This window comes from Rhopalosiphum maidis, chromosome 2 (assembly GCF_003676215.2).
Source record: "Rhopalosiphum maidis isolate BTI-1 chromosome 2, ASM367621v3, whole genome shotgun sequence".
Classification (NCBI taxonomy): Eukaryota; Metazoa; Arthropoda; class Insecta; order Hemiptera; family Aphididae; genus Rhopalosiphum; species Rhopalosiphum maidis.
Window position 1 is genome coordinate 63,429,762 of NC_040878.1, and position 25,773 is coordinate 63,455,534.

General features: G+C 25.8%; 1 protein-coding gene across 2 annotated transcripts in view; it reads left to right on the forward strand.

Moving 5' to 3' along the window:
• LOC113553652 (regulating synaptic membrane exocytosis protein 1) overlaps positions 1 to 25,773 on the forward strand; it is a 186,865-nt gene that overhangs the window by 57,047 nt on the left and 104,045 nt on the right. For both annotated transcript variants that reach the window (XM_026957101.1, XM_026957100.1), the window contains exons 3-4: positions 3,098 to 3,218; positions 8,440 to 8,551. In XM_026957101.1, the coding sequence (XP_026812902.1) occupies positions 3,098 to 3,218; positions 8,440 to 8,551 (233 nt within the window). The remainder of the gene's footprint in view (positions 1 to 3,097; positions 3,219 to 8,439; positions 8,552 to 25,773) is intronic.

Below are 25,773 nucleotides of genomic sequence, written 5' to 3' on the forward strand. Positions count from 1 at the left end.
AGCATTATTTAGAAGAACTGGTAAAAAGTTAATAATTGATGTGCATAAGCAGAAGTTTTCAGGAAGTTTGTTAATTTTAATAATTGTGATTTGTGACCATAACTGAAGAAGTTGAAAAATGAAATAACTGCATTACGTTTATTTTTCAAAAGATTCATAGTTTATTCGAAGGAAGATTTTTAATTATTGAGTTGAACAATATTAAAATATAATCTGGGTAATACTTATTCACAAGATTTTTTTAAAAAAAATATCAAATATTTAAGTTGGTAGATCATTTCATATGTAATGGAGATTACATAAAATGAATTGAATAAAAGTTAGGTAAATTCAGATGTTATTTTAATTATATGGGTTTTATACCTGATTTTTACGTAGATGTAGGAGTATTTGAAAATTTAAAGTGCCATTTTACATACAAGTTTGAAAATACAGGTTTTGGCTGCTTTTTAAAAATTTCACTAAAACTATTTGTTTCAAGTAATATATAATTATTTAATTTAAATAAAACTATAAAATATATCATTATTTAGATTTGAAAAACAATTTTTTGAAGATAATAAGTTACAAATAAAGGTAATAGTACCTCAATACAAAATTTTTTTAATAAGAGCATTTGAAATGTATATATTTTTACCATGAGTTTTATTAGTTAGACGAATGAAAGATTTGAATCGATACAATTTGTTGTGTATAATACATAATGTGTTTTAAATAATATAGCTTATTATAAAATACAATTTGAATTATTAAATGTGATAGGAACTTAGTTACATTTTTTGAATATTGTTAAAATAGATGTTTTTCATTTATTATTATAATATGATATAGCTCACAGCATATTAACGTAATCAGTGAATAATATATTTTTTTAAAAGAATAAATATTTTAAAATACATTGTTTAAATTCTAAAATTTTAAAATATTATTAATTATTTATTTGATAGATTGAAAGATTTGATTAAAAGACTAAATCAAATATATGGACAAATACTTGTTCAATATAAAATACACAATTGCTCTGTAAAATGTATTAACTAATTTAATTGTTGTTTATTATTACAAAATGTAACAATACGTTCTTAAATAATTAAAATACTTTTTGTTACATGGCATTTTTATTTTAAATTAAAAATACCATTTAATCTAATTATAGCCATATAGTATAGGGCTTCTCAAAATAAAATAAATACTATGGTTCTGTTTTTTATGTCTTATTATCTGATTTATGCTACGTTTATTAAGAAGGTTTAAATATTTTAGTGGCATAATAAAATTGTAATTTAAAAATAGAAAATAGATTACGTTATATTCACTTATTATTAAAAAAAAACAACCTCATAAAATTAATAAGGAATATATATGTAGTAATTTTATATTTATATTTATACATTTTGTAAAATAGAAATTAACTGATATTTTGGTAATAATAAAATATAGTCTTAAATTTATACATAATGTACAGTTATTAAAGATGTTTTATCTATTTTATCCAAGTTAATGTCATGAGGTATTTTTATTCCATTCTCAAATTATAGCAATATTGTCTTTTTTTAATAGTGGTTATAATTAACTACTAATAATAACGTAATGAGTTATTATTAGTAGTTAATTATAATAAATGACCATACATATATACAATATATACATAATCTTAATAAAATTATTACAATTATATAAAATGTTTATTATGTTATGAAAATCTGATGTTTAAACAATTCTAGACATACGCAACTGGTAATACATATATGACATTATCATACTGTGATAGCAAACATTTATTTTACTGGTCAAATATTAACTTAATGATGAGCATTTTTACTTTATTAAAAATATAAAAATAATCTCTTGAAAATTATTATTAAATTATTAACATATTTATCAGATATTTTCTCTAGGTTCTATTAGGAATACCATAAAGATAATAATTACAGTGATGAATTATAAGAAAATCATTTTTCAGAAATGTGATCACGTAACCCAATATACGAAGAAAGTGTTTAAAAGTAATTTTCCGTCAATAAAAATAAAATAGGCAAAGACGAAAAAAAAGAAATCAGATTTTCATAAATCAGTGAGCTAAATGCCTGGTTTTACGTTTGTTCGTGATTTATTACAAGCAATCGAGGTGTCGGTGAGAAGATAAAAATGAAAATACGAATAAAAGGAGAATATTTCTATAAATTAAAAGAAATAAAAAGTATCTTTCCAAGCTATATTTAAATTTACATCATTTTGTGTTTGCGTTTTTCTTGTCATGGAATACAGATGTCCAAAATTATTTTCGATTAATTTCAGTCACGTTCCGTTATGATTATGATTATACTAAATATCCACCAATTGAAAACTGAGAATAAAGTTGTAAAGTAAACCTTTACATCATTTATTCTCTTTAAAAAGTTTAAAGTTAGAAAGAAATTTAGTTTTACTTTTTATAACAATATATATATCTATATATATTATGATATGTATTTTACAGCAGATTAAAAATACGAAAAAGTTAATTTGAGATTTTTTTATGTTTAGAAATGAATTAATTTTTAAATTCTGTGTGAATCGATTCTACAATTTTTTCTTACAAACTTTTGAGTCTTAGGAATATTTTACACGTTTTAATTACTCCTATCAATAATATTGTTGATTGAAGTTTAAGTCTGTTAGTATTATCAAAATAATAATTTTGACCTACTTAAATTTTAATAGATTTTTAACCAGAATCGCTTTTATTTAATGACATGATATATCAATATCTGTATAATATGTATCTTGATTTTAAAATTTAAATTAAAATAATGTTACTACAAAAATATAATACTTCCAGTAACCCGGCTCATAAATTCTGCTTCATAATTGTTTAAATTCATAACCGAATTCAATTTATATTCTTTAATTATTAGATTTTGTATACTTCAACAAATTATTATGATGAATATTTTAATGTTGATTTTATCATATTTATCATTTAACGGGTTCAATAAATGGAATGTATTTTTAAATTGTAGATACCTGTTCGTTTTTTCTTTTTGAAACAATTCTTCAGTTATTTTTGCTTGATTATGTTGATTGATATAATTGACTTATATTTAATTATTTTTAGATCGTGCCGCCTGTGCCGGAAACAAACTCTGGGTCTGAATCTTCAGTGCCAGAACAAGGTACTAGATTCAGTAAAATCCGGCAAACTCTGTCATCGAGTTTAATGACAGCACAAGATAAAAGTAAGACATTTATACCCGTATTATATTATATTTAATTGTTTTATTGCATATATATTTAAGTATTTAATGTTTATATTAAGAAGATATAAGTTTTAATACAAATATCATAAAAAAAAAAAATGTATAACAGTATTTATTTTTTGAAATTATAGGTAATATGTATTGGTGTAAGTGTAACTATTTCATTCGATTTTAATATTTTTATAATAGAAATAACCATGTTGAAATATATGAATCATAAGTACTAAGTTTGAATTTGAATGTTTATACTTATGTATAATGCATACAAAAATTATATTATTGTCAAGGTTTTACTTAAATAAAAAAATGAATAAATAAACAGTTTGAAATAAATTATTTTCAATTTATCATAGTTACTATTATAACTTATAACTTATATACTACTATATATTTTTATACATACTTAATTCACTTTATTCAAGCTAAAAACATTTTTAGAAATTTGAATTTATCATTATATGATATCATTTATGAACTTTTCACTGATTAATTCTTATTCACGTAATTTAGAGTATACTTAGATATAATCACTGATTTATTTGGCTTGATCAATTAAAAATACATTATTATAAAAATATTGAATTTTTCATCGGTTTACATAAATTAATTAAATTGATAAGTATTAGTTACACTGTTAAACTTTTTATTACAATTTCAACTTAATTATATTTTTTTTTGTTGCAATTGCTATTTAATGACTATTTTTAAAAATATTAATTTTAACTTCCATATGACTATAATATCATGTATCCTATCAATCTAATCAAACTTATTAGTTTCATGAATATTTTGATCTATTTGTAGATTTCTTTAGGCAACTATATAATATATTTTAGCCACCAGTTTATATTTAATGAATATCTGTTGTATAATAGCATTTAGTCATTAAATTAATTCTATATTAATGAAATGAAAATAATTTGTCGATTCAAAATATAATACGATTTAATATATCAATTTGAGTTATATTTTTTAATAATTGATTGGATTTAAGATAATCAATTTATATCTAAAAATATTATGATCATTTAAAATTAAAATACCCTTACTATATTTTCTACGTGCTTATCTATAGTATGAATAATACATTATTCGTATAACTAATGATGGATACTTATAGATACAAAAGTTAAAAACAAAAAAATAAAACTTTTTGTACATAGAAAGAAATATAAGAATTTATCGAAGCATTTATTAATATAATTTTAAGACCCAATTCATTTATTTTTGATTGAATTATTGGTCATCTATAAATTAGCCAAGCTATTTAGAGACCCTCAATAATTTAATATCATACCCGGATTATATCCTTTATTGAACTAACCTATGGTGGTACTGATAGTTATGTTAATACAATTATATTTAGTGTACAATTTACATTGTAAATTCTCCAATAACCACACAATAATAATTTGGTATGAACTTATACATTAAATAAGTGTATAATATGTATTTACATTTTTAATTCATTATGTCATGATTATTTAAAAATTACAATTTTAATACTGAACAAGAATCGATCATAATAATACAGTTTGTTAATTCTAGTTAAAATTAAATTTATAATCGTTATGTTAATTTAATACAATAATATGTACTAAAGTAATTTATGAGAAATATTGAAATGCAGGTATTAGTCGTATTATATTATGTACTTAGTTAGTGAATACTATTTTTTAAATATTAAAAGTATACTCAATTCTCCAGTTATAGTGAAAATAAAATGGTGCCATTAGAGAAGCTTCAATTGATGAAAGTAGGTACCTAGAGAGCGAATATGGTTAGTATATAATCTAAGTAACCACGAGGTCTATGAAGTACTTATATTTTTAGGTAAATAATGTATTTTTAATTTGATATTGTTATCTTGATTATAATATAACGATGAACTGTTATTATTAGCCAAGTAGAGGTACCTACCAATACTTTATCATTTTACAATGACAATCTTAAAAAAAATAACGTTTCGATTATTTTTTTATATTCATATATTATTAATGTTTATCAGTCGTGTGAACATAATGTATAAAAAAAAATAATAATAGCAAACAAATAACTTTATTATACCTCTTATACTCGATAAAATTTAAAATATAATTTAGATTGTAAGTATGTCTGTTTTTTTTTTCATCGATCCATTAAAAACAACTTATTTTAACTTTCATGTTGGCAGACAAAATGTTGGTCCAATGATTGTAAACCATTTTCATTCGTCGGTAAATAGATGGGTGTGGCATTATAGATTAAGGTTAATCCAAAACTATCATGTGGATAGCCATCCGTGTAAGTAGAGATTTCCCATGTGGAAAAGAGTACCAGAGAAATATTTTTTTTATCTTATTCTTTGTTGATCCCAAGAAATTGGATATTATTTTTACCGTTATTATTCTTTTCTGTTTCAAAACATATTAGTTATATAGGTGCTATAAGTGTTGAATGGTTTTAATTTTTAATTTTCATACTTAAATTATTGTTAATATTAAAAATATTTAAAGTTTTACTATATACATTTATTTATAAATCTAAATGTCTCCACAATATTGTAATATTATATATTATTTATCATTGCAGATAATTTTAGAAAAACGAAATCGTTGAGGGATTTTGGAATAGATTAAAGCGAGCTATAGTAGAGAATGTTATAATGAAGGAGGCTATTGGATGCTTCAGCCTTGAATTTCAACGGCAACTGAAATACCCACCCGTCCATATATAAAGACGTTAAGACGAAATATTAAGCTCAGCTTGTTTTAAGACCACTAAAACGTTACTTATTTATTTCTAAACCGAAAATAAAACTATTAATTTAGGATTTATTATTTCATGGCTGTAAAGTAAATAATACAAACAGGAAATATAGAGATTGATTCATCTCACTTTTTTATCTGGATGTAGGATAATGTTAAGGCGTTGTATTATGATAATATTAAATTTAAAAACGAAAATAAATGATTTTGATTAGATTTAGGTTTAAATGGAGTTTATTCGGATTTTTTTTGTAAATTTTTTGCTAACACTACTAATGTAGGTGTAGTGAAAATTTGAAAATCTTGATAGAGATAATTCGAGTCTCAAATATATGTTATTGATATATGTATTTTATTTTTTAAATATTTTAAATTTCGAATATTAAATTTTTTGTATGAGAATGCGTTCCTTGGCACTTTTGATTGTTAAAACAATAACTTGACATATTGTTATAAAGTATATTATTTGATATATGTAAAATAAATGTACCCAAAATCCACCATTTTAAAAAAAAAAAAAAAAATAGTCAGAATCATGAAGAACAATTAAATTTTAGATACTTTTTAATATGTTATTAAAACAAAGTAAATAAATATATATATATTATATTCACATTCATATTATTCGTTTCAAATGTATCTTCAAGATATCAGCCAGGATATAGATACTTTTATAATTCACATAGGTATCGAATATTTATTAACAGACAGTAAAATAAACATAAAGATGACAACAAGGGTAGTTTTCATTAGCTAATGAAAGTAAACATCCAAACGGTATTATCGTTTAACGGGACGGAAACGTTTTAATGGCACCCAATGGGTAATGTTACTAGCCGGTGTTGTGTGAAAAAAAACTTAAAGATAAAAAAAAAAAATCACTTATAATATTATATACCATTGAATTTTATTTTAATTTACCAAAATTTATGCTAGTGAATCTTTATGATCCAAACAAAAACAATAAACGATTATTTTTATTTTTTTTTCGTCAGTGGTTTTCAAAAGATACGGGCGCTTCATTTTCCAATTAAACTATTTACAAAATATAAAGTACAGAAATTCTTGTAATTTAGGTAGGTCCCGCAAACAGGTGGGAGCATCAGAATTTTTATGTTGTCAAATTTAACTTGGAAGCAACATTATTATCACAAACGCTGAAAAAACACTGTTTTTTTTTAGTGGTTTTCTTGGGTGATTTTTTTTTTGTGTTTGTACTATTGGGAATTGTGAACTTTTAAAATACCCAAACTATAATCTACGTCCCAATTTGGAATCGATTGACATTCTATATACTATATGAAAACTTTTGGAGCGGTTTTACTACCCTAAAAGTGTTTTCTGAAAAATAATAATAAACTAAAAACTGTAAAACCAATAGCTCCCTCCCTCTACGCGTGAAATAGAACACAAAACATTGAAAGTTTGTAAAAACAATTCGATATTTATTTTTTAACGATAGAATGTATGGTATATTTCGAGTAAAAAAATGATCGTGTGTTAATTGTACAACTAATATTTTACAAAAATCTCCAAATATTTGTCTTATTTTTTTTTTTATACGAGTAATTTAATCTTTGAATATTATATGATTATTTTTGGAAAATTTTTAAAAAGAGGTATCATTTTTATAAATTTATTTAAATTGAATTTGCAATTTAAAATGCCAATATGCAGTTACTAAGTATGTAGGTAATTATTATAATAAATAATAACTCATTTTAAATATTTAAATCGTATATTATTAATATAATATAATATTGTAAAGTAAAAGGTTTGGATACGAATTGTTTATAATAGTCAGTTGATTGCAAATGTATTTTATACCTATAGCATTTAAATATTAATAACCTGTGTTAAAGTGTGCAAAACTAGTCAAGTATCAACATCCAGTTTCTTTATTTTATTCAATTTTCGTTACTAATTGTATGGTTTTATTCTTTAATCACACAATATGTATTTTTATTATTAGTTGTACATTTTTTTTTTGTATTATCTAAAACTGGATTTAATACTATTTATATTATTTTCTTGTTGGTGTTGATTTCCTTTTTTTTTTTAGGTAAATTATATATTATTTATTTACAAGAATTTAAATATTTTATATTATTAGGAGTCATTATAATTTCTATTAAATATTGTGCCTATATTCCACATTATTATAAACATATAATGCATTGTAGCCATTATAAGTGTTTGAGATTTATTGTTTATCATGACACAATCAAATTTAAAAAAAATTACTGGTATTAATTAAACACTTTTAATAAGTTTATAAAATATATTTATACAGGGTATTATATATTAACATACATGCTTATAATAATCACTAAGAAGTGTTCTAAAATTATTATTTTTAAAAGTTAATGAAAAATAATATTGTTATGAACATCGTCGGTTTTATATTACAAACGGAGAGAATAAATAATGGCTTAAAATCACTTTTTTTTCAGTGACCACCAAGCTGAATAGTGCTAGTAGTCGTCAAAGTCCTGCAGAGAGTAGCCCTACTTCTAGTCCTGCGTCTCCACCAGAAGATAATTCGAATAAACAACCTACAACAACGTGAGTCATTTAAAAAAATAATAAAATCCTATTATTTTAATTGTTAGTATTAATATTTAGTTTTGAAAAATAATGAATTCACAAAAAGTACAACTGCGTTTTTTGGCGTATTGTTATGCTATTTTATTAAAAAAGTATACCCATTTTATATTAAATCATTGCATTTACAAATGATCAAAATTGAAGCAATTTTGAAATAATGTTTTCTGACAATTTTCTAAAATAAGGCTTACCGGTGTATTTTTTTTGTAAATTAAGGCTAATAAAATTATACTTAAAATATAAAAATGATCTATTCGAAGTAATATCATTATACGACGTACGTATAGTAAGATTATTGATCTATGAAAAAAATAAACAATTAGTATATTAAACATTTTTTTTTTTGACCAAAATCAATAATTAATTCTTTATTTTAATAATTAAAGTAAAATATGTAATTGTAAAAATTATATGGTATTTTGGTTTTAATTATATGGTTATTAAACTAAATCACATGCTACAATACAAAATGCGAGAAATTTTTATTTTGGCAATTAACGATAACAGTTTTAACGCTTTAATCATACTATAAAATAATATATTATAATGACATTAAATACAATTAATCATATTTTGAGTATTAAAAGTTGTTTTATATATTCGAATTAGCTATTTATAAAACGTAGTAGGTTCTTATATCGTGATTAAACCAATTAATTGAAGTAAATTCTTTAGAACTACTTTCTTTTCAACTTTCAATTCTGATTTAAGTGAAAACAATGACACGTGTCTTGCGAACACATTGTTTATTAATTAATTATTATGAAGACGAAAAATAGCTTGTGCTAACAACTTTGAAAATTTGATAATCTCATACACAATAACTAATTTTAAATAGGCTTAATGATAATAGGATTTTGATATTAAAGTTGTTACATTATGTTATGACACCATGATATTTTATTAAACCTGATTTCAACAATTTTGTTAAAATTTTACTTTATTTTTTTTTAAAAATGTATCGGATGATTTTTAATTGTATTTTCAAGTTATATAATTTTTACATTACTTATACGTTGTCAAACATTTGACAATTTAAATTTTAGTACTATATATTTTAGTTATACATAATATAATATATAGTAGATACATAAACATTTGTATATACAATTTATACTCGTGTTATTGTTAATGCGATTTATTAATTTATAGCCTGAGTATCTACTCGATTAAAATTTGTAAAATATAATTTAACATGATATTCCAATATCGATTAACGCGCCAAGGTATAAAAATTAACAGCCTGATTTTTATTTTAACAATTGATTAGTAAGTTACCTATTTGTGTACATATATATAGAGAGAAGTCTTGTTTTATATCAATTTGCCTAAAGTTTAATAATCCTGGAAGCATATTTTTCAAACTGAGATATAATCTTGCTAATCGGAACAAGTTTTAAATCTTTGCTATTCATATTTTATTCCCTAATAGTTTTATGCTAACCAATACCGTTATTGATACTATTTAATTTTCCACTTATTAATCTTTTTTGTGAAATAAATCTCCAACATTGTGGAGCCAACATTCAATATTCAAAAATGTAGGTCAAGGATCTGAACAAGAAATCATCTGAACAATAAAAACCGTTTAACCTTTCAAGAATATACATTTTAATACACATATATCTACTAATACATTTGGGATTATCAATGTGTACTTACAAGTTGTTTCTGGGCGTTATATTTGTTATAAATATTTTTTAAATTTCTTATTTAAAAGTATTTATAAATTAACATATAAATATATTATGCATGTTAAGTGTGATCCATCATGATTGAATTATGACGACTGTTAAATAAAATTCCATAATTAAAATTTATAGTTACTGCGTCCGTAGAAATTAAATACGACATAAAAAAAAAATTAATAGTGATTCTAAAAATGTAATTTTAAGTAAAATCAATTTGAGTTTTAAAAATAAATAAATGTTAACTTATAACGAAAACACCTACGATGCTTGGAATACACTTTTGTATGCAAATAATACCTCTAGTTTAAACACCTACACACAGATCAAAATTATGTTGGATATATGCCCACATAAAATTATTCTTATAATATAATAAAGGAATATATTAAATTATTATAACAGATCGATAAATGCTTCGTGCAAACATGTTGTTATTTTATTATATGCATTAATATTTCCCAGCCGTGGCAATTCTGAAAATCCTTGACTTTGTACACAGAATTATTATTTATTACTTACAAATAACAATTAGTAAAATATTCAAACATTTTAATCAAATCATTTTTATATAATAAGCTTCTAAACGATTTTGTTATACTATATAATGGAAAAAGAGACGGCTAAAGGACAAATATACAATACATGTATATACACAATATATTATACTTATTAGTATTCTAGTACACTACTTCCATTAATCCGGTATAACATTATTGATGTTAAATAGTATTTTACTGGTGACTAATTTAAGCAAAAAAAAAAAAATAAATAAATAAAAACTGTAAATCAATAAATTAAACTGATATAGTTAATAAATAAACCAATTGCTTGTATATTATAGTCCAGTGCTGTTATATCTAAATTTTAGTAAGAAGTATAATAGTCTTTGGAATAATCGGCATAGTTTGTGTGTATTGATTGTGTCTGCATGAGTACCCGACTAATAACCGTAACCGAGCAACATTCTTAGTATATCGTGTTGATGACTTGTTGCAGTAATCGGTTAACCCAGAGAACTTCTCTTGTAATTTTAGGAAATAAAGTGAATAAAAATATTGTCCATTTCTAGTTCAAAGTGCGTTATCGGGAATAGGGCTGGTGGTCAGATGTGGAAAGTCAACGATTCCTTGCTCAGGGGACTAAAACTAAAACAAACTTCCGCTGAATCCTATGACCAGTTCGACAATACGTGTACCTTGAAAAATGTTAAGTACACAAAAACATTAAAGGCATATAATTGTAGATAAATCATAGATAAATAAGCAAAACAGTTTGGGATGTATTATTTTTTCTGTTATGTAAGTGGTTATGGTGAAAAAACAATTGTACTATAATATGCCAGATTTCTTAAAAAAATGTTTTATATTCAAAAACTTAATAAAATCTGACGATATTCCCTCTTATTTATCACAACTTATAAATAATTGCATTATTAATTATTATATATGTATATATTTATAGTTATAATAGTCTTTTCTGATATGACATTTTACGTTTCAAATGAGTAATACTGCACGCCTTTTTCTCTGAATTGATTATTCAAAGCGAGCAACTGATCGGATCTTGATTTAAATATTACGTTTGTCTATATTTTAACAAGACAATTTTAATTATACTGCATTTTCTTTTACTGGCCTGAAACAATAATAAGATCTATAAATTAAATTTTTGAGTAACATTAGATCCATTGAAAATGTATCTGTTAAATGTGATCGTAGAACTAATAGTTCTCAAATCCAAACAATTTTTTTGAAATTTACTCACATTAATTTAGGACGTCAAAACAGCTCATATTATTTGGTAATACATTTTACCTAACTAAAATACAAATAATGGATACACGATGCAGATCAAATTAAATATAATTAGTGCGCTGTCAAATGGAAACTACTCGTGGTAATTATTTTTATAAAAGCAGTCATGTCTCTCGCCTGTAGTATTAATATATACTTATGCACTTTACGATTTTAAGTATTCATTTTATTCATGTTCTACTTCATAAAATATCAATGGTTTAATATAATTCTACTTTTCATCACACTTACATACTATATTTGATAATGACACCTCACTAATTTAATTAAATGGGATTTATACGTAATGGATTTATTAAGCAAAAATGTACATTGTCTTAAATTATACGTTATGTGTAGGTATTAATATTTTAAACTACCTACTACATTTTTCTTGTATATAAAAGTTCGTTTAATATTTTATGATTTATTTAAAGTAATAAGTTAATTTTAGTGTAATATTAACATACAATTCGTATTACCTACAATACATATACAAAAAACGTATTTAAAAAAAATCTGTATATATAATAAATAAAACATTAATTATACTAGTATGTGAAATTATGGGGCTTTAGCTATACTAATTAGGGCTGGATTAAAACACATTAATTTTTTTCTCGTAACACAAATGGACAATTCTATACCTACCACATACAAAACAGCAAATATACTGACAATATACCTACTCAATATTTATTTCAATGTATTATGTTTTTGAATATAAGTTATGGCATAATATGTAAACGTCAAAATATTAATTTAGTTAAAAGCAATTACCGACTATATACCAGCCAACTGCAGTATGTAAAAAAAAATGTACTCAAAACATATTGTATGGTGCAATTGGTAGATTGAATACAGTTTGGTAATATCAGAATCATAGGAAAATTGGATGTAGGCATACAATCCATTCGGTCCAATTTTCGTGTGCACAAAAATATCTTAAAGTTAAATGCCAATTTTGATAGTGTCTCGTTATCTACAGTTGTCATCTTTGGGCTCAATTTGGTTTAGTTGTCCTCATAACCTTGCACATATAAGCACGTGTTTATAGATAATAAAATGAAAGGATCTTTTGGAAATTGTGTTTGACTTTGCACATCATTTTCAAAATCATGTATGTCTGTACGATTTGTATTTATTTAAGACTTGAAGTTATTATATTATAGTAAAATTGCGTTCATTTTTTTTTTTTTTTGTGCGCTCTGTTTAGAACTCATGGGAATTTCGCATAATACGCTATACATCGCTATACATGGCAAGGAAAGACCTTAATTCGATTTGTTTATGCTTTATTAAATTCCTTGTCTTGTGTATACGGGTCGTTATTAGATTGAATGCACTATATAACTATTATACGCGCGCATACGTAAAGAAATGAGGAAAAAATGAGATACTGGAAGAGAAAAAAAGCTACCATCGATCTAGACCGTTATAATACTCATTATAAAATATTATAAAAGGTTCTACTTTTTTTCTGAATATTATTAGTTTTAATTTTTATCATTTAATATTGCACCTTCTAATATATTAGATAAAAAAAGTGTAATTTTTGTAGAATGAAACGGTTATGTTTCTCAACGGATCTGGAATGTTACACAACTCAGAAATTTGAAAGACAAGATATGTGTTAAACTAAATAATAAAATAATCTAAATATTCATTATTTATTTGAATGATTAATTTCAATTGACATCCACTAAAGCTATAGAATTAAGCGTTGTTAAACTCAAATTGGATAAACTTATTTTAAATAATTATGCAGTCTTATGAATTGGTTCATATTAAATAAAATGGATTAAACTAAGGATCGGTCTTATTAAAAATATATGATTATAGTATATTTAAAACTAACACACTTTAATTCTATATTATTTTGTATCATACTTACTCGAATAATATTAACAACAAAAATAAATTTATCGAAGTACGGTATGTTAGAAAATATGTAGTTATTTATTTATTATATTTACATTTGCTCTATACATATGAGTATATTACATACGTAATATAATACTATTATGATTATTCGTGTATAAAATAATATTTTTATAGATTGAATTCTAAAACAAAGTGTTTTTCAATCTTGAACATTAGCTTAGGTATTTAATAAATATTTATTGTGTTATTTAGTACTTAACAAATATTTTACATGTAGTGTATAATTTATAGATTTAATAAATTTTGTAGTCACAAAACTAATGTAATTATAAAAATAAATAGACAATAAAGTTGAATAAAAATTATATTATTATCAGGATTTTATCATTTAAATAGGTATAATATAAATGTGTTTAATTCTGACCATTTTATTGATTTTTAGTTTGGTTGAATAAGCTTATACCCACCAATATAATTTAAATAATTAAAATTGGCCATACAAGTGAAATAAATTATATAAATTTGAATTAAATTTAATATTTTTTGTATAGTTTATCTTAATTGCATTAAATTTTTAGTTAGACTAATTATTTTGATTCTTTTCTTTTACTAATTTCTTTTTTTATATTAAGCGCAACAATTTTATAATCAGATACGTTCATTATTCTAACTGTAAACATGCATTAATACATTTTAATGCTCGGTTAATTAAACATTAATAACTATAAATATTTTTTTCATTTAATGAATGCTATTTGATTGGTACTTTATTTATTTTCGTAAATTTAATTTGAATAAATAATTATTAAAAATCGTAATTATTAAAATGATACATTTTTAGTAATAATAATATTAATAAAAAATTGAATGTATTTTAAAATGTTATACTTATTATTGTTTACTCTGAGTTTTCTTTAAAATATTTTTTTTGACGTTATATAACAACTATTTATTTATTATTGTTTTCGTGATAGTTTATATTTATACGAATATTTAGTGAAAAAAATATTTTAAATTTAAGTGCAATAAAAAAAAAAAAAACAAATATTGATGCGTTATGTATATAATATAATAAACACTAAGCTTAAACGAACTACAAATTAAACTCCTCGCTACGAGTCTGAACTTAAGTTTTTACTTAATCAAACTTGATTATACTCTATCGTAGTATTCATGTGAAACATTAACATGTTTTTCATGCCATAGCATGAGTTGGAAAATGTCACTATTGCGGTATTCAAGTCACGTAACTAACAGCTGTCACCCCTCACATATTTTACAGTACAATTACTTTTGGAGCATTCTCTCTCAGTAGCTTCTGAAAAATTACAGAAATAGCATTAATATAAATTAGAAATTTGAAACAAACAATAATATTAAACAATAAACTTTTTGTTTGAAATAATACCTATGTATTATGTTAAATGAAAAACAATTTAAATTTGTGATTATATACAGTTTTATAATTGTCACTGTTTGAATGATATATTTTAAGTGGATAATGATTATGTTACAAATATATTTATCTTATACACAAGTTCAAATTTTTTTTTTGGTCCAATAATCAATGACTACATACGTATATATACATATATTATGCTCAATATACCTACACTTGTGTCCAATGCAATTCCGTTCATTATTTTTTTAATCCAATTAATTTTTATCAATTATTTAATAAATGTTTGTATGTAAAAAAAAAAGAGTGAATAAAATATATTTATTGTAAACTTAGTCTTCATTACCATTAGGTTAATTTATTAGTGATAAGCCAATGTTCTAAAATGTATATTGATTTCATTATTTGCAAAGCTTTGTATTGCGTATAATTAGTTACTATATTTTCAAAATATTTTTGATTTGCAGTAAATTGTTTTGAGGCTTGGAAGTTTAACAAGTGTGTAAACCTTTATTTAGACTATAATATTTTACATTTTTTTTGAATATATTTTTTATTTTCTAAAAACTTTCAAATAATAGAATAATTAGTTATTATGAATTTTCTCAATAATTATGAATGGAAACTGCTTTTACAACATTAATGTTATTCTTTTTTAGCTTAATACGAGTTTATATGCATACCACTTTTCATTAGGGAACTTAGAACGACAGCTTGTCTTCTACAACGTACTAGTCGTTCACGAATATATATATTGATTCACTATAAGTTGTTAAGTCAACAAAGCTTTCATCAAAGTTATCTATTAAATTATCGGAAATTTCTCGCAAGTCCTCTAACGGTATGGATGGTAAATATATCAGCTCTAATAAATTGTTTCTTATAGTTGGCTCATTATAGTACAAATACTCAAGTATATTGGACTATAGCGTGTTCAGACTATAACTGTATATATCAAAATAGATTGAACTAAAACAGCAAAGGAATAAAATTATTGGACTAAACATTATTTGGAGCAAAATTCTGTTCATCATTTAAAAATTAATTGGTGAATTTAAACCATATTTAAACGTATACGCGTGATGTAAAAATGAAATTTTAGAGTTTCTTCAATTATTGAAATGTGTGCGGCTTCTTAAAACCACATAGTAAAACAAACAGTGTGGTGCATTTTATCAGTCATTATATAACATAGTCGTGAGACTCGAGTTGACTTAAATATAAATACATAGATTAATATTTCGGGTTACGAGAGTTGTTGCTTGCTTGAAACCGAATAAGTGTAATAATTACGACGTAGGAAGCGACACTATATTACAACTAGCTACAATAATATGAACGTTGATGTTAAATTATCCGTTGACGGTCTGGGTCATTGGCGGTTTTGCGCCGTGCTAAATTTAATTTATTATAAAGCAGTCATAAACACTTAACCACTCCGAATAATACAAATAATAACACACTATATTATTATAATTAATACAAATTATACTGCTACTAATACTACTACTAATAATAAAACTGTTCGTTGGCGGTTTCCTGATTCTATTTTGACTATGATGACTAAATTGTAAACAATATGTACATATAAACATTTAATATAATAGAATGGCCAACAACTCAAGACGCACACGATATTATGAGTACATTTTAGTGATAGTATGTAAATGATCCGATATCGTCAAAAATGTTTACTCGTATGATATGATCAGATATGAATAGGTATTGGAGTGTGTATGTACCTCCAACATTTTATAATGTAAATACGACGCCTGGTCATGACAGCCATCGTTTAATGCTTTCTCCATCACTAAACGGCAAAAAATACAGACACGAATCGTGACGCATATAAAGCATTTGAGATGTTTATTAATTTAATTGACGCCTATGCAGTGCGTGTAGTATTATAATATTGTGGTATACGTTCCACACGTGTTTGTACCGGTTACTTATTATACAGTAATACCTCTTGTGCACCGTGTTGTGTTCCATATTTCTGTCATTAAAAGTCAATTAAGTATTTAAGAAAATATAAGATTATTTATTTCACTTTCCCCTCTTCTTATTGAAATTGCATAAAGACGCTCCTGAATAGCGATAACTTTTTTACAATTTTTTTTTATTGAAAAAGCTTTATTTATAATCTATACAAAATATGGCATAATAAGTAAATGGTATGAAAGTATAATATGAAGTTAACTTGAATGATTTGAGGAAGGGAATTGTTCAGAAACAGTTCCTCCTAATTAAGATGGGTTGAGAGAGGAATCGTTTTTTTTTTTAAATTTATGGAAGGGTGTTTCTTGGCCATTTTATTTTAAATCTTTTCGGTAGGTTTTTGGGAATGGTGATTGATGATATGTAAGAGATTAGTGGGTTTCGGACTGAGTAGAGTTTGAAATGAAATTTTTTGTAATGCTGGATTGTTACTTCGTTAATTTTAGAATTTGTAGATCGTTATGTAGAATATTGTTGGTTATGTATCATGGGGCTCCAGTAGTTTGTGTAAAGCATATGAATTGAAAGGCTTAAATTGGTCTTATGTTCGAAAGTTTAGCTTGGCCCCAAATTTGAATACCATATAACGAGTGCGGAGTTATAATTGTCTTTATATTAAAATTTTGTTTTTCAGACTCATTGAAGAAGATAATAATGGATAGAGAAAGTGCAGTTGGATAGTATTTGAGTTTTTATGTTGGGCCTAGGTTAATCTTTTGTTTAAAAGGAGAAGGGCTTCATGCAAAAACGAGAAAAGTCCACTTTTTGAAATTGTTCAGGAGATATGTTTTATTTCACCAAAACTTTAATAGTTTATATTTTTATTTGTAAATACAACATAAGTATCTTTAATGACATATAAATAGATGAGTAATGTTAAATTGCATTTTAAATAAATGTTTGATCTTCTAAAATAGCTTGGAAGTATGAAACATATGGACTTCCTTGGTTTTTTGCTCATTAATTGTAAAAAGTTTTCTCAAATATATACTATAATAATAATAATAATTATAAATTATAATATGGAAAACAATAAATATGACTACTATCCATACTAACTATTATTATTGCAGTATAGCTATCAGTTGTGCGTAAAAACTAAACAAGTCCGGACTTATCTGGTTCTTTCTCATAATATTTTAAACCAGACAAATCCGTTTACTCAGTAACTCTGTAAATAATATTAGACATATCTTGTTGTTACACACAATTGTAAAGAAAAAAAAATCTGTATATGACAACATCAAAAAGTGACTTGAAAAAAAAGTAGACTTGTCTCGTTGCTGCACAGAGCCCTTTGATTTTTAAGTTTTTGGTTAAAAATGTAATTGGTATGGGTATGTTATTGAAAGATATTCGAGGATAATAATTTTTGATGAGAGTGAAATTTATTTTAACTGATTTATTTTTGTGTATCTTAATATCTATTTGTTTATCCAATTGAGATCTGGTTTAAGTGGTATTAAATATCATGGTCAAGCAATAACTATTAAAGCATTCTTACTGATTCTGTAATAATTAAAGCAATATAGTAAATAAAATATAATCATATTTTATACATATTAATATAAAATTTCATTATTGACACGCCACGAAGGTAATTTATATTCTACTTAATCATAATCGTGTTACGTTGTGACAATAATAACTAGGAAAATCAGTAGTATTAACAATCAGTGGTCTAATATAAATTATTATTATTGAGCGACTGTCTGCACTTGAAAATATATTTATTTACTATGATAGTTTAAAAAACAGCGCAACTTCCCATAACAATACACTGTTGATCGAGATAATGTGCGAGTTTAATAGGAATATCACTATAATTTACCTACCCGTAAGGTAATAAATATATACTATAGACTAATATGCTCTACGTTTCCATCTCAAGATCTGTTTGCAGTAAAATAAGATTGCAGCAGCATTTTTTGTAATAATATATTATTATTATTCAACTTGAATATTTTAATATCAATAAATGCAAGTGGCGGTCTCGAAGTGGAGGGCGATGGTGGTGACGACGATGGTTATTACTTATTATTATACACGACAAACGCAATTTGCGGGACACCGGTGGCAGGTGGCGTCCGTAACAGCGATGGTTATAGTGGTGGCGGTGTTAACCTGTTGACCGTTCCGGGTCTGTGCGTATCGATCGGTTCCGGTGCGTGTGGTATTCGTGGTGGAAGCAACGGATGTAAACGCTGCCTAAACACTTCAGAGCGGCTTGTCAGTTGAACGTCATATTTTTTACACTTTTTTTTTGGTGTATTTTTACTCAATGATTACGCGTATACATGTCTGCGAGTTTGTATGTATGTTTATACCCACGACGGGGAAATATTTTCACAAAATTCATTTTTCTCGTTTACCGTGTACCTACATGATGTATATATATAAACACATGTGCGTGCGTAGAATAACAAAAAAAAAAAAAAAATCGAAACAACAAGACGTGTAGAGAAATTACTAAAATAAATCGGCAGCTGAAAAAACAACAAAATAGTAGAAAAGGTTACGGCTGGGTGTGATGGGAGGACTAGTGGCGGTGGTGACGAGCAATAGCGAATAGTCCCATTCATCATAATCTCAGTGAGAGGGAGGACCGGTGAAATATGTTGGAAATGTTCATACACGGAAACATTATTATTTCGTGTATATATATCACACACATACACATTTATATTTTATATATAAGCGCTGAGACACTTGTTCCAAATCACTTAAAAAATATATATAATATAATAACGCAAATGCGTTTGTTAAGAAGGAAAAAAATTCAAATCGTTTTTCTTACAGCATGCGTGCATGCATACTTCCGTGCGTGTCAGGTGTATATGAATTGTAAGTTGATGCCCATTGAATTTCCAATATAAAAGGTTCGTAAACAACGTTATTACTGACATCTCAAGAAAGAGTGTTTGAATTTTTCACAGTTTTCCGCGACGTCAAGCTGAAACGTAAACGGAAAGTTTTCTTTTTCAACGTAATTTATTGAAATACTTAGGCACGTACATATTTTATCAAATTTACATAAAATCAGAATTCGATCAAAAATATATATCAGTAAATAGTCGTTCATAAAGTTTGCAGCAAATCTATAGGCAGAAGCGCCGATTTAGTCGTAAATGTTTTATATTGAAATAAAATAAATGATGTCAGTAAACATACGTGGTAAGCAATTTGAGTCAAATTCGTCACTCTATAAGCAGATGACGTGTTAGGTATTGAAGATGTGTATTACTATTACATCCAATATAAAAACAAAATATATTAAATATTTATAATATATTCATGTATAATAAGAGAAGGTGGAAGGATTTTGAGAGTGCTTAACTCTCTCTTAACTTAGTGCTGAATAAGGTTTTTTTTGTTAAAATGTTGAACTCATTGTTTAATTAAAGTTATTTTATTAAACTTTTATTTTCTTATAAACTAATTTATACAATAATATATTAAATAGAAAATGCTTGTGAGCGAAAAACGTTCCATTTTATAATATTAACTCGAGGCCTATTAACAGAATCAATAACTATGCATTTTTGGACTCTAATAACATCTATAAATATAATATATGTGTAATATATGTGCACGATTTGTACGAATCTGGAATTGGGTTTATTTCTTTTTAGATGACTAATTGTTTTTGTCGTGTATTTTACTACAAAACACACATAATGGTATCGATTTCTTAGTATTACATTATAATTATTTATGATTTAAATAACAATACGAGATACCTTGAATGACTATTCGGTAAATTCAGGTTTACAACAATCGCCAAGTGACACACATTAGTATAGTTTGAACTTTGAAATATTATACGTCTCAAATAAAATCAGTGCAGATACATAATTAGCATATTAGACTCAAATGTAAGTAACTTAAACATGTAATGGTGACTTAGACGAGAGTCCTATTACAAATATAGTCATCACTATAATATAGGTAAGTACTCAAACTTGCTTATTCAATAAAATAGTTATAGATTGTAAAATAAACATACTAAAACATTCGTTCTATTTACCATATTATTTTATTTGTAAGTTATGTTGTTATATTCATACATTATACAATTATGATACTGATATTTAGATTAACTATAATACAAGCTAACACTAAATAATAAATTAGTATAAACATAATAAACACCAATGATCCATCAAAAACTCAGATTAATTTTTTAAATTAAATTTTTCGATACGAAAATCTCCCATTACGCACAAAAGTATATTTTTTCTTTTAATAGATATTAATTTTTATTTTATTTTAAGTTAATTGGATAAATGTATTTATAATTTGTATCTTTAAATATACACAAATTATTAACAAAACTACGGTGCACACTTTTAGAATACTGATACGCAAAACGTAATATTATTATTAAATGTTACTAACGATTGCGAGTAATAAACGTTTAGCATTCTACGGAACGCGATAAAGACAAAAAATCGCAGGTACACGCGCTTAATAATATTATAATAATAATGCGGTTCAGTACTTCAGTAGGTATAATTGACGACGGTTAAATGCAATACGATTTCGCGTGATAATTAACTTTCGCGAGAAAGACGCGTTCTTAAGCGAACACACGATGTACTTGTACAAATTATTAATGTATTATGCACACAGTACGTGCATGTACCTACGCTACACAATTTATGGTATTTCGCGGTGCGGATGGCGGGTAATAATTGACGGCGGTGGCAGCGTCGACGGCCGCGTCTCATTAATCTATCCGCTGCTCACGCGCGCGTTTCCTGGCGTCTTCGTTGTCATCGTTGTCTGAAAACGTCGAGCGGAAACGTCTGTCGCGCGGTGGAATAAACGCGGATCAAATGGTGAGGATTTCTGCCGTGACACGACAGGTGGAACGGGTTCCTAGTGATAAGCGGTGATGATGAAAAGTCCGGATCGAGCGGATGGTTCGGTGGCGGCGCGGGGGGGGGAATGCCCGGGAATGCTGTCGCACTGAATACAGCTACCCGAGCTACATGGTGATTATCCGTTCTGGTCGCTCAACATTTTGGAAAGTTATTACTTTATTGGTGGTCCGCGACGGTTACTAAATATTGTTAATTTTTTTTTTTCGTATACCTTGCCAATACATCTAAGATGGAAATTTAAATTGTTGTTTTGACGTTTTGAGACAATATTAAAAAAAATATTAAACATGTATTTTACTAATTTACATAAATATTTTAAAATTTAAATTACTAATTTCTATTGAGTATCTATCCAATATCCACGTATATGCGCACATAGCACATTTTACACTTTAGGCTTCGGCCGAGATGGTATTAGTAGAGGAGTATACACTATACATACAATACATAAAATACCTAACTGGCTGGTGGCCATGACGGTGTGTATCATTGAAATACATCACAATGAGATACTGTGGTTATCAATGTGATGGTTGCTTATACGTTTTTGGTAGTAGATACTATATACAATGGTATATCTAATGGTTAATAATAATCATTATACATATTTATTTAAATACCGAGTAAAACAGAATTTATATTATTTAAAAAAAGAAATATTTTATATTTGTTGTACTTTTATTTATATTCTGTAATACGTTGCATTGCTATACAATTTATATTTTGATTTTAGGTAAAGTTTTATAATTATATTGTATAAATATCAGTTATATCGTTAATATAGTCATCGGTATAATTCATTAAATTATGACATTTACGTCCATAGTATTATCATTTTCAAATATTTAATAAAAACAGGACTGTATTTTTTTTTCTTTGATCGATGAGAGCTCTGCACGGTTGAGTACGTATCGGGAAATAATCTAAGCTTAACAATGGGTGGATTCTCGTGAACGTGATGGCTATATGACGTACCTAGTATGTAATATATATATTATTATTATAAAATATTGATGGACAATTAAAATTAATTTCATTGAGCGAGCGTAGAAAAAGTAAATTAAACGGATAAAATATTATATTCCTACGTCTGCTCGTTATTTGCTATTTAATCGTGTTACACGATGGAGTTGTACGTATAGCTACAACAGGTGTACAAACTCGTTTACCGAAGGTTAATGAGTTTGTGAAATGATTAAAAATATAATTAAAATAGCATTTTTTTCGTCTTAATATTAGACAAAAATGCAATAAAAATCAATTCGTTAAACAAGTTTGACGAAGTACTGCCCAAAGAGGATAACTGATTCGCGTTCTATATTATTTCCGGTGGTCAGAATTCCGGCGCAGTCAATCCACTCGGGTGAAGTTCGAACTTGGCCGTCAGAATTTGGTGTAAAAAAAACATTGACGGGATATCTTCTCCGGTTAACGAGTTCTTTTTTTTATTTTCGAGTCGTTCGAAAGCGCATAAGGCAATTCGCACCGTTGTACATCAATAGCTTTTCAACGAATCCTCGACGGTAGATATATAATATTATTATGATAGTATAACCCTATGGGAATATCACTGGCGTAGAGCCATACCTATTATATTATAATATACACTACTGACCTTCTCCCCGTACAACCACTGTGTAGCTATCGACTGGCACTGCGCGTATAACCTGGCCCGGTACATGAGTGTAAGTGGTATATCCACCGTGTTAATACGCAATTTGGATAATTCGCTTGAATATTATTACAAACCATTTAGGTTTACGGAGTTTGGTTATATAATATAATATAATATTATAATATAGGTATATTGCAGTTGTTTTACTCATAGCATTATGTGGATTAAACGAGGGCGTTAAAACGGTTTAATTAAAACGAGAGTTCGAAGCTCGAGAGTTGGAAGCCCGAAAGATCATCTTTTATCTGCGCGACGATTCACAAGCCATCGTTCGATAAACGATAGCACTATGAACAATATAACGACGTATGTTATCTTATTTTCGTGTGAACAATTTGCAATATTATATTGTTTTGTTTTTGAGAACCTCTGTCTGACTGGGACGCTGGAGAGACAAGACTTACTTCTTGACACATTTTTCGAGTTTAGAGATCGTTTTTATTTTTGTAATAAATTAGATGTAAAATATATGGATAATTGAATAGCACGTGATACCACTACAGTGAAATTAAATTTGGTGTACAGTGCAAGGAGGTAGTTTTCTTTACTACAATACTTTTAACCTAACGTTTTCATTATTAAATACAGTTGTTTTATTTGTTTTGTTGTGGGTTTTTTCATTACTAATTCTCTGAAAATCTGTTGTGGTTTTAATTGCTTTGTAAGAAGTTTCGTTTTTTTGTCGAAAAATATAATAATTAATTATGAATTTCAGTATCTGCTGCCTATTCCTACTCCTACTCATCACCACTATTATTTATAAGTAAACGGTACAAACTATATATGTATAATACTGTAATAGATGAGTTTTTTTCCTAAAAATGTATTTGATAAATAATAGTTTTCTTGTAGTTAAAAAATATTTTAAGGATGTTTCATACGATCCGTCAAAGGAGCTTAATATAAGAAATATGAAGAGTACTTGCGTACTAGTAATGTGGTTGTGTGTATAATAAATAATCATTGGTGTTCGTGTTTTTGCCTATAATAATTTATAACGTGTCATATTTGCACGCACGTGTACATAATATTATTGTTACTTCCACGTAGTCCCTCGATAGAAGGTTTTTACTCAATAAAATGTGTATATTTTGATCATCACACCTGTTGATATATTTATTGGACAAGATTTCTAAGAACAGACTTGAATTAATAATCAATAAATCAGCTCTGTACCGACTCTATGTATATTTTTTTAATTGTTCATTAAGTTATCAATATTTATCCAATAATATTTTATTATTTTGTTATTAATTTTAAACAAAGATTTTGAGAAAAAGTGGCGAGAAAATTAATCAAAGAAAATTGAAAAGTTTAGGTAGGTATGTAAAGTATAGTCGTTGTAAAAATAAAATCTATTTTCAGAGGACAATTGAATAACTTGTTATTATGACTAAAAATGAGTAAGTACTTTTAACTTAAAATAAGAACCACCTAAAATTATTGAATGATTGTATTACTTATAGATATTTATTTATGTTTCTATGTTTGTGTAAAAAAAATGTAATGAATTATAAATGTTGTAAGTTATTTATTCGTCCATAACATGTCGATTAAATTAAGTGCCTAAACGTCAAAATAAGGTTATAGATTCTTATAAAGATACAGTCAATACAGACATGTTAAATATTATGTTGAATATTTAGACTAATCGACAATAATATAATTTAAAAATAAAGGTTACCCTCGAACACGTAGTTTTTCATGTTTTGTTAAATATTATAGAAAAACAATTATTCTTTTTTATAATAAAAAAATGTTTACAGTTTAGATAAATTAGAAAATTGCAATGTGTATAAAGATCGTTTACATTTGTAAGTTGGATTATGATTATATGCAATTTATATTAATATA